Raw genomic sequence first — 12143 nt, forward strand, 5'->3', positions numbered from 1 at the left:
ATCCTGCATGTGTGTGCGCGCGTGTCTCTCTCTCTCTCATTATTCAGAGTGACTGGTTGGAGAGTAGCTTCACAGTCTGCTGCTTATTAAAAAACCCAGAGCGCCTTTAGATGAGTTCATCAGGCTCTCCGTCGCCTCCTCTTCCCTCCATCCGCTCCATCCCCCCGCCGGCTCTGCATCCTCTCATCCCTTCATCCCCACCTTTTTTCCTCCCCCTCTCTCAGTTTGAACCCTTGCATCCTTCCTCTTTCTGTCTCTTTATCCCTCCCTCTTCCATCTGTTTATTTTTTCCCCACCATCCTGTAGAGTAAAGCAGCGAGGAAGAGACATGAGGAGGAGGATGAAGGAGGAAGAAGAAACCGAGGCCCATACAGGGAGGGAATCAAAGAACACAGGAGACGAGTAAAAAAACCCCAAAAACAAAAAACCAGTCCCCTATGTGACAGATGATGATTTTATAGAAAAAAGGGCGGTCTTCTCCCAATTTCCTGTTGATATTCTTTGTAGTTTATTTCCTTCCCTGCTCTCGTCTCCCTCCCTGTGCGTCTGCGCTATCACGGCAGACTGTTTGAAATCAATAAAGATGGTTGTTGGCTGATGAAAGTTGTGGGGTGGGACGGTGGCCAGCTAAACGCTCATTTTGCTTCACACAAATCACCGCCTGTGTTGTGCCGACACGTGATGGCCGCATTCCGCAACAATTCATACAGATGCGCTGTAGGGAGAAGCATGATGGCGTTTGCAGAAATACGCATATGGTGGGTTCTGACAGGCAGACGGGGTGGAGGGAGGTTGGACAGCATACAGTGAGAAAGGGGGGGGGGGGGGGGGGGGGGGGAATAATGGATGGTTGTTGGTAAAAAAAAAAATGAGCAAGTGCTGTAGCTATACAAAAAAGGGAAGATATAAGGTGGAAAAATTCTGTTTTAGTCATAATAATAACAACTGAACACAAGACTCAAACTAACAAAACATTTTTAGCAAAAGGACCTTAAATTATCTGCAATTTCACAGCAGCAATTATCAAATGTTATAGTGTAAAAACAATGTGAAAATGAGAAAGTCGTCACTTATGATGAACCTTCAGATAATTATTGTATACTTTTGCAGTTTTATTAGTTTCATCTCTTTGTGTAGCGACCAGTTTAACTTCACTGCTTACCAACCTCAGTTTGAGGTTTAGCAGCTCCCTAACCTTCAGAGAAAATGGAAAGCCAACAGCAGACTACCTGCTCAGTATCAGACAGAGGGAGCTGGCTTACAGAGAGGACTATGTAGCACCTTTAGAGCACAGACTGTACAGAAGAGATGGATGTGACCATTGTGACAAGATCCCGAGCATTGTGGCTGTTACCAGTTTTACCAGGGATTTTGGAGCATTTCATGAGCAACACGAGAGTCTGACCGGGAAACTGAGGGACACCACACATTTGTACATAGTGACCTGTCAGTCACAAGGTGGAGACCAATCAGACCACTGCTCAAAAGAGCACCAGTACTGAATATAGAATGATAAGGAAAGAGTCAAATAATAGTACTGTATGTTACTTTGGGTCAGTCGGCTCTCTGAAATTATTGAAAGCAGTTGTGATACGGTGATTCAGCTCCTGGATCAAACCATGAAATTCTCCCTGCTGCCGCCGCCTTGTTGTAAGAATCAGATGAAACCAGAATCTTCATTTCTTCCTTTTCTTGTTTAGAAACATCAGGACGAGCTCATCATTGCTTCATCTCGATCACACAGTGGATTTATTCTTGAGAAAATGAATATTCCACAAAAGCACAACACGTTCAGTTTATATACCGTACACTTGACTTGGCAAGTACAGATCTGGAAAATTCAGAATTTTGTCTCGGTATTTTTTTGCAACATACTTTCTGTGTAATGGCCTTAAACATGACATATATATGGCTTCAACTTAATCAGACTTCTGTTTTCCGCCAGTGGAGTCGTACTCTGGTGGCTCTGCTTAGCAAGAATGCAGGTTTAAGGCATTTCTCGATCGGCTTCACTGATTTGTAGTCGACTCCGTCTTTTACAGTGGTACACTATCACTCATGGATTGGCTTCCCTGGAGTCTGAGCCTTAAAGTTACTGAAGCAATGTGGGATCATTTTGAAGAAAAAGATGAGGCCAACATCTGGAGAAGAGCTTTGAATGTCTTTCAAGAAGCCTGGACCTGAGAACTGAGAACAATTATTAGCTTTCAAGCTCGATAGACTTGTGCAGACTGTATTTCTGTATTTCCATCCCCGTTTGCATATGTTTCAGCACCTAGTTTCCATTTTTCTAGCTACACATAAAGGAATGAAGGATGACTCAAGACTTTTGCACAGTACTGTATGATTACCAAGTGAAATATTTTTGTCAAATTTGTTCTGGTTAGTCATTCATGAGAAAAAGGGCTCCGTGATAATTAAATATTAGCACCGTTTGACATTCTGCAAGATTAATTCAGTGAAGCTATTTCAATTAAACACGAGTCACTGACGTTCATGATTTTTCCTACATTTGCTACAGTCTTTATTATTATCAGAAAAAAATGACCCATGATTTAAAATGTATCAGCTTCTGCCTTCATGTAACTTAAACAGACTAACGTTTGATATGTAGATATGTTCTGTGTTTAAAATATGAGTTAAGATTGCACAGTGGGTCCCACTCTTCAGGTTGGAGATAACTTGTGGAACAGATTCATCAAATCACTTATTGATGGGAATTTTGGTTTCAGCTTTTACAGAGACTGTAGCGAGCTCAATAAGAGGCTCAAAAAAGTGTCAGAAAAGGAACTTGCTGTGTGTTGAATATTCAAAATCAAAGCTCCTAGTTAGGGACGATATATTAGATAATTCTAAGGAACTAAATGTTAAAATAGAATAAAAATACATTTAGAAAACACAAAAGAATTTCAGTAGAAGATTAAACAGAACAGTTTTTAACTGTTTTTCTTTTTTTTAAAAGACTTTAAAGAGTCAGCTAAACGCAGCTGGGGGGGTGGGGGTGGTAAACTGTTCGAGAGCCCTGGTGACTCCGTCTTTCCTTCCAGTATTCAACTGGTATTCAACTGGAGGGACAGACGGACAACTAATAGATTTTTGTGAGCGAAGACAGCGAGCAGCATTGTGTTTAACAAGAAGCTGAGATAAGTAGCCTGGAGCCTGTCCAGTCTTTGTATAGAAGTATTGAGAATTTTAAAATGAATTCTAAAATCAACTGGGAGCCGATGTAAAGAGAAAAAAGTATCAAATGTGAGCTTGCTTACTAGAGTATATGAGTATAGTAGGCTAGACTATAACAATATAATCTTTTAAAGGGTGTCTGAACTCTTGCCTTTAAAAAAAATTGCACACGTTTAAAAAAGAGTGTATTTATAAAGTCTCCCACTCTGCGCTCTCTCGGCAGGACATATCAAATGGCTGTAGCAGCACACACTTCCTCCTCCAGAAAGGTTTGACTTCATCTTCCAGTTTATTCAATCTCTTTCACAAAGAAATGCCAGAGAGTGGAGAAAGAAATACTCGTGTGAAGTGTTCTCGAATGGCGCCCCGACTCGACTCTTTCATAACCAGAGAAATAATCACTGCGCTCACACAAAGCTCAGATTCATTTTAATAAGCTTTTGTCATGTGTGTCACAATCATGCACACATGCTGATATTCTAATATTCAAACGCTGTAGTACAGGGAAGAGAGAAATCAGGAGGGGGGTGGGGGACGTAAGCCTGATGCGAAGCTGCCGCTGATCACAGGTAGAGTGAAGCTTACGAGTACGCACAGTCCATTTTTCATAAGAATTATCTGCCTCATTTCACACAGTCATCATAACACCACTCCTAACCTCAGCCATTAGTGGGAAGAAGTGAAAAAAAGAAAACCACCTCCTCCGACAACATCTGCAGGAGAACCGTAGCACTTCAAAAAGGCAATCACCCATTTGCAACTTATCTTCCTGATGAAGATGGTCTTGATCTGCGTCAATGGCAAACAGGAGGAGGAGGAGGAGGAGAAAGAATCTGGATGTGAGTGTAGCGGTGTGTATCCACGGCAACCAAATCTGACAAATCCACTCTCTTAGAGTTTGCTCTTGACTGTGGCCTCTGTGGGAGCAGATAGAGAGAGAGAGGAAATGGAAACATGTAAAACACGGTGGGGGGAACATTTTACCTTGGTCATGCAGCGGTTAAAAGCATTTTGGCTTCTGGAGCGTCTGGTTGCTTCAGAGGGATCTGTTAGCGAGGATTAGTCACTTTCAGCCCAACATGGCTAAGGACGCACTCAAAACATGCAAACGCACAATCATACAGACAGCCAGCGTAGGTAGTGCCAGGTGTTGGAGACACATAAGGTTTATAGTGGAGACTTGGAGGCCTGCCTGCAGCAGCTCTGTCACACAGACAGACAGTTCCGGTCCATCTAACAGCCAAGCACCACTACTGCTCGCTCACTGCTGCTACCAAATCTGCTGCACATCCATTAGAGGAGAAAGACGCCAGCAGCTCGCACAGATTTTTTTTTTTTTTTTTTTTTTTTTAAAGGGGCACACCTGGATTTTTTTGGGGAAAATAACCTCTTCGGTCAGCTGACCCAGGGTGAAGATGTGAAAGTGCTGATTTCATGGTTCAGGCATCTGACCGGCTGTGCCGCAGCTTGCTGAGTGGAAGCTACTGCTACAAGAAATAGGAGGAAAAACAGCCTCTAATGCTCTGAGCTGTACGCACTGATCATTCTTTAACACTTAGCCTTTAAAGCAATAACTACATATTTGTTGGCCAGTTGTGGGTAGAGAAACAAGCTGTAAACAGCACAGTGATCTAATTCGACCTCACAAGGTCATCAAAGTGAAAATGTAGGTGGGCAGATGTCAATTTGCAGGGAAAAAAAAGGAAAATATTTGGAAAATATGAATCACGTATTCAGTCTTTATCCATTTTTGTTCTTTCTTCTGGTACTTTAGCAGGATATTTAGCTACTCAGGGAGAAAATAGCTGGTGCATAGACTGCAAATAAAAATATTCCCCACTACTTTGTGGAGTTTTCTTTTTAAACTCTGAGTTTCTGCTGCTGTCATGTTTTATATTTGAGCCACAAGCTGATGGTAGCAAACTTCATCAGAATGGTGCATCCAAACAAAGAGATACATGCTAAAAAAAGTGCTAGCTTTGAAATAAAATACTTGGGCAGGCTATATTATTTGTCAGATAACTGCATTAAAATGCTCCAAAATAAAACAATTGGTTTAAAAGTGATCGCTATAAGACAGTGCCTTCAGCCACTTTTGTTGCCACCTACTTGTTTCTCAAAGCTACAATGACCAAAAATCGTTTTGCTCCTTTTTTAGGCAGAACATTTTTTATTTTTTTATTTTTTTATTAAACAGGAGTCGATGAGAACTGACTCATTTTTGGAACTGGCCTGAAGTGACCTGGAGTTTCTGCCTTGATTTGTTGTGGCTGATGACTAAACGTCTCTCTAAACATATCCACAAACTGATGACAAACTGGATTTAGACATAAAAATACATTTTCCTTCCGGCCAAACAGAAATAAAGGGCTGCTGTGATTTTACCTTGTAGCTTATTTTTCTACATAGTATAGGTAGATGAGGTGCAAGGTCGGTGCTTTTTGCTCAGTACTCTGACTACCGTTCACTGCCTGTTACAGTCATATATATCTAGACTTGTGGTTTTACTTTTAAAGGCAATGTATAACAGCTTTTTAGCAAACGTTACTCGAACAAGAATAAATAGTTTGTTTATTGGGTACCATTTTCAGCAGCGGATAAATACACTGATGATGCTCTACTGGGTATTAGTCAGCGTAAGGGCGTATGTGGGATTCTCTCAAAATAAACTCACACCTGCGCATTAAATTGTGTTTTAGCAGGAAGTATCCACTTCTGCTTCTGCTTCCCCTTTTATCTGCAAATACATTGTTTTTTGTATATTTTGTATCTACATTCCCTGGACACTTTATTAGGTATACCTGTTTAACTGAGTGTTGACATAAATAGATAGTTAGCTGATCATATGGCAGCAACTCAGTGCAGTTGGGCATGTAGAGACCCTGCTAAGGTCAAACTGAGCATTAGAATGAGGAAGAAAGGTGATTCAAGTCACTGAGCGTAGCAGGGTTTTGGGGTTGGTCTGAGTATTTTAGAAACTGCTGATCTGCTGGGATTTTCCCACACAACCATCTCTAGTGTTCAAAGAGAGGGGTTTGAAGTTAAGATAATATCCAGTGAGCAGCAGTTCTCTGGCAGAAAATGTCTTGTTAATACCAGATGTCAGAGGAGAATAATGGCTTTGAGGCAGCAGTAATTCAAATAACCACTTGTTACAACCAAGGCATGTGGAAGAGCATCTCTGAACCCATAATGGATGCGCTACAGCAGCAGAAGACCACACCGGGTGCCACTCCTGTCAAATAGGAACAGGAAACTGATGCTACAATTCACATGAGCTCACCAAAATTTGTCATGCTTGATGATTCTTGATTTCTTCTGTAAAATTTACATGGTAGGCTCAAAAACAACATTAAATCGTGTATCCATCCTGGCTTCCAGGCTGTTGTTGGTGGTGTAAAGGTGTGCTGGGCCCCTTAGTATAGAATGAGTGCCATTCAAATATCACAGTCTGCCCAAGCATTGCTCCCTGATCCCTGACTCCTGCAGTCAAAATGCTACAGTATCCTTGGCAAGATACGAAGCCCAGAGTTGCTTCCAGTGCATCAACTGGAGTGTGAACATGTGTGAACAATAGAAAGAGCTTAGGCTCAGATAAAATTGTTGTATGAATGTTTAGGTGAATGAGACTTAGACAGCAGCAGAAAGCACTTTGAGTTCATCTTCTGATGGCCACTTGCAGCAGGACGTGTCATGTCATAAAGCTGAAATCCCCTCAAACAGGCTTCTTGAACATAACAATGACTGTACTCAAATGGCCTCCACAGCCACCAGATATCAATCCAATACAGCACCATTAGGATGTTATGGAAAAGGAGATACGTGTCATCAATGTGCATCTAAGAAATCTGCAACAACTGCGTGACGTCATCTCTGAGCAGTGTTTCCAACACCTTGTTCACGCTATGCTCCCAAGAACGAAAGCAGGGGTTCAATCCAGTGCTTGCAACGGGTACCTAATGAAGTGGCCAGTGAATGCTTATAAAAAGCAGTTCATCAAATTTTGAGATCTCATTATTTTTAGCAATTGATCCTCCTTGAACTGTAATAAATGAAAAATCCTTTCAGATTCGGGGGGCTAGTGGTCAAATCTGTTCACAAAAAACGATTTTAAAAAAGATTAAGACTCTTGACCCAGTGTGATAAGAGATAAGGCTGCAGTGTTGATTGGATTGTCCTCTTAGGTTAAGCAGGCTTCTTCTCTTCTCTCTCCCACTCCTCTTTAACGCCTTGGCTGTCAGGCCATGTTTGTAAAAAGCAAAAAACTCTCTCTGTGTCTACATTTGTTTCTTTATGTAGAACTCTGCTGCTGCCAACACGTCTAAAAGTACTCAAAGGTGAGAAAACAATGTTAAATGACATGCATGCTGTATGTTTCCTTGAACTGTTGAACTGCAGAACGCATATTAATGTTACAAAGGGTGATATATTCCAGCGCCAGCAGCATTTCTCTGCTTTGACTTTCCTGCACTGAGACAATTTCATGGTCTCATTTTCATTTAAAATTAAACACTGCAATCCTGCTCTGGTTCACTTTTTTCTGTGGTGATTAAGTTCGCCTGATTTCAGTTAATTTCACTAATATTTCTGCCATGCATCTCTATTATGAGTGTTAGAGTGACCTGGCTCCATCTGAAGCTCTCATTTAAATTTAAATTCTGTCAAACCCAAAAGCACGGCTTCACTCGTACAAAAGACCTGCGGTTGATAATTTGTTGGATTTCTTTTCAGCAGCTTTGGTAGCACCTGCGTCCCAAGCCACATAACACCCATTAAAAATTACAAAACCAGAAAGCATACGACTGTTAAGACCTCTCTCTCAAAATGTTCCGAAGGCAAGAGGTGAGTTTGATTTATAGCAGCGGTAAAGCAAGACATTAGGGGTTAAGGCTGCAGTTGTAATACCGATGCTTAATTTGAATAATTGAGTGAATGACTGATCATGCTTAGGAGCCAGACCGCTTGGCAATATAACACCATAAATCACAAGTGTAATCAAAACAAATGGGTAAAGTCATCATGTCACAGCTAAAGCCAACATAACATTAAATACATTTTACTTATTTACAAAATTTCATTCAACCAAATAGATCAATCTGTAGCGATGGCACAACACTTTCCTTTTAGTCTGTTTTGGAAAGCAGGTGAGGCATGACTCAAGAAGGCACCTTGGAGGCTTAAAAAGTGGTTGTTATTTTTCATTTAAATCAGACCCTTTTCACCACTGCAGGAAAAAAACAAAAAACAAAGCCCATTTCTTTTTTCCTTGCATCATTTCGAACACTAACTAGCTTGAGGCCAGCCGTTGTACTCAGGAATGCACAGAATGCCATTTTCATTTAACTGAGGTCTAAATATGAGCAATTTATTTGCAAAATTGGACAAGTGCCGGTTGAAGGAAATGTCAGAGTTTCCCCTCCGTGACACGGAATTTACATTTTGCACTGGGGTTAAGACTGCGTGTCGACAAACAGACTGAATGCAGTTAATTCTGTCGATAGAAGAAACCACACATGTTGACGCACAACACCACGATGGTTACCTGAACACCGGGTCGCTGCCACAGGTCAGGCTAAAGTGATGGACGAAGAAATGAAGGCAGGATACAGAATGAAAAGACATGTTTGTATCAAATACAAAACAAAGAAGCTGTAGGACACACACACACACACACACACACCCACACACACAGACTGTCATTACTGTCAAGGTCCTTCCTGTTAAAAGGAAGCTCAACAGTGAGAACTTTTATAATAAGACAGCTCATGAGCGTAGAGATTGTGTGTAACGTTCATTCATATTTCAGGTGACTCATGTGATCAGAAATGAAAGTACAACCTGCGTGTTTTTCATAAAGTGTTTTTCATAATGCCACCATGTTTGGTTCAGCGAATCTCTACAAACTGACACCTTTTTTTGTGATTTTTGAAACTTAAATGCAAAAGAAAGTAGCTCACCACAATAATGTTAGGCTATAAATCAAGACTGCGTGACCAAAATCAAGTTCCTGTGTTTAACTCTTTACCCCTTGAAAGTCCACTAGGAGTAACCTTTGAAATGTTTTTTCTGACTTGAGTGCTTTCTGTCATATTTCTGCTTCTAGAAGAAAATGACTGGGTTTGCAGGTTAGTGAGGGTGGTCTCCGCCTCTGCGGCTAGCCTCGGAAAAACCCAGAAACTATTCTAATGGTCAAACCGCGTCTTTATTGATATATAATGAGGTGTCAAGGCTCGTCATTAAGGGTACCAGGGAGGTCGTCAAATGTTGTCTTTATGGGGGAAATGGTTAATGTGATGATGCTGAATGTCTTCAACAACTTACTCTTATTTAGCCACTTATTAACCACCCGCTTTCACTAGCACACATAAAGCTTAAAATTTGCAAGTGGGGCATTTATGTTTTTGTTATTGAACAAATGATTACCATAATTTCTATCTAATGAAGGTCAGTTGGACCAAAACATTGTGATTTAATAAAATAATGGTGAATAAGACAGAGTACAAGAAGTTATAATTGATCTCTTTAAACACTCTTACGCACCTGTTTATGAATTTTGAAACTACTATCGAACAAATCATAAAAATGTCCAAAGCGAGTGTTGACCACAGACTTTATGCTATGCATCTAAGATTCCATTCATGCAGGCCTAGGCAGTGGTTACTGATGACCTGGAAAACACATGTTGCTAGGAGAAAGTGTGTAATCCCAAGCGGTTAGTGGTTGCTGTAGGTTGCCGGCTGTCACCAGGTGAAAATAGCTGCAAAGAGCTACGCTAAATGCCTCTTTTTGATTGCTGTGGTTACTGGCGGGTGTGCATCGCCAATAGTTTGCATGGAAGATCTCCACTTGTCTGCAAACCCTCGCCAACTGCTCGCTGAGTGGTAGTGAAATTATAAAAAAGTGCGACACAAACCAAAAGTTAAAGCTGCACCGACTGAAACATGATGGTTCAACACTGAATCTGATTGTTATGATGTCAGACACACACACACCTCCTCCCACCCTGCTGATGTCCACTCAGGAAAACCCCTGGAGTGACATAATATCAAATGTTTTATTAATTAAATTGCATTAATATTTATAAACAGAAAAAACACAAACCAATAAAAATGTACAAGTGCTATTAAACGCTGAGCCACTGACCCCGAGGGCTGTTAGACTGGACACTGAATCATCATTAATATTAATTAATGTCTACACAATCATAATGTCTGTTTTCAGCAGAACAAAAACTTGCCTCCAATTAACATCAGAAAGTCTTCCAAGAAGACAAAGGTACATTATTTATGCCTTAAGCTCGCATATATATCTTATTTTATTTGACTTTAGCCTTTGACTGTACTTAAGTTTATTTATACATTTTTGCAATTAAAAAAATGTTTTCTTTAAAAAATATAATTTCAATATGGTGTGTCATACAAACAAAGGGTTTAGTTGTTTTTTCCAGCTAGACAAAGACAAGCTGTCAGGAAAATAAATACTCAAGTAAAATACAGATACCTGAAAATTCTACTTAAGTACAGAACCAAAGCATTTGTACTTTGTTACTTCCCACCTGCTGTTTGTATCGCAGTTCCTTTAAATTTCACTACCACCAAGTCAGTGTTTTGACAAGCATCAACCACTCACCAACCAGTCGTGGAATATACTTTTTTCCCTAGTGACCTGTGGTTCCTAGGGGTCGCTAACAAATCTTTAGGGCTGTCTGACTGAAGTCTAAAAAAACTTGACATGAGAAAAATGCAAAATGTTAACTCATTTCTAGAGTTCAGGACTCATTTATAGCTATTTTATACCAATCTCACTGCATCCATCTTGGTTTTCTGGGGCTAAAATGCTATATAAGAACAAACTAACACAGCCTCATGGATGGATGGATTTTCCTTCTCTCTGCAGGCCCTGAACACATGCTGCTCCCTCCCTATACTTGTTCTCTCACAGAGCCATTTACACATCAGCCGGGAATACCTCTCAAAATCAATCAATGTTAAAAGCTGTTTGGTTGCATTAATATATGGCTATTTTTTGTATGTGTGATCCCGATCCTGTATATATGTCAGGAGCCATGGTTTCCCAACACATTGCATTATGTATTCCTCACTTCATCTGTCACTGGTTTTAATGTTGTTGCTGATACGTGTAGCTGCACATGGTGGATGAATAAACTGTGACTGCTCATGTCTAATATAGTAAGCCACCAAGAACAAATTAATTTAAAAAAATAAACAAATACATAACACAGCAGTTTCTCAGCTACGGTCAAAGAAACTGATTATAGCTAAGAAGCAGAAAATGTGTCTCCCTTGTAGTGTGTCTCAATGTGCATGTGTGGTTAAGTAAATATTAACCACAATATTATATAAATATAATTTAAGAATAAAGGTGGTTAAGTACACCGCGCATGCAACCATGTTAGTGAGGAGTAAGGTTTATGTTTATCTAGTGTAAAAAGTATTCTATATATACAGTACTGCGGTCTGATAGCTTCATGCATGTGTGAACATATTTATCACACTACTTGAGCGTGTAGCTAAATAGAGCTGAGCTGAACTGTCATCTGTGTGTGTGTGTGTGTGTGTGTGTGTGTGTGTGTGTGTATATATATATATATATATATATATATATATAAAGGAAACTCACCAGCAGGAAAGTAGAGTGGCAGGTTCTCCTCATACAGCTTCTGATCCTTCGGCAAGAACACGCAGAAGATGACTCTGTCCAGCTGACACACACACACACACACACACACACACACACACACACACACACACACACACACACACACACTGACCTTTATTGCAAGCATATGCAATAACTCTGAATCCATCAGTTGCAGCAGGGAACAATGTAAAAATGTGTGACACTGTGCGGCGGCAATATCAAGAGAATGCCGCTAATGCATCAGTCCATTACTCCACTATTAGCTCCCTATTATGATAATATCACGACAAGGCGCTTATTAC

The 12143-nt window shown here is 40.4% G+C and overlaps 1 protein-coding gene across 1 annotated transcript in view; it reads right to left on the minus strand.

The window, feature by feature from the left end:
• Positions 1–3592: 3592 nt before the first annotated feature.
• Positions 3593–12143, minus strand: part of macrod1 (mono-ADP ribosylhydrolase 1) — a 142854-nt gene continuing 134303 nt past the window's right edge. Inside the window, exons 9-10 of the mRNA XM_084948908.1 lie at positions 11821–11902; positions 3593–4097 (exon numbers count right to left, since the gene is read on the minus strand). Coding sequence (XP_084805034.1) covers positions 4072–4097; positions 11821–11902 — 108 coding nt within the window. The 3' untranslated portion in view covers positions 3593–4071. The remainder of the gene's footprint in view (positions 4098–11820; positions 11903–12143) is intronic.

The sequence above is a fragment of the Perissodus microlepis genome, chromosome 2, assembly GCF_051167445.1.
Source record: "Perissodus microlepis isolate ML-2025 ecotype Zambia chromosome 2, ASM5116744v1, whole genome shotgun sequence".
NCBI classification, from domain to species: Eukaryota; Metazoa; Chordata; class Actinopteri; order Cichliformes; family Cichlidae; genus Perissodus; species Perissodus microlepis.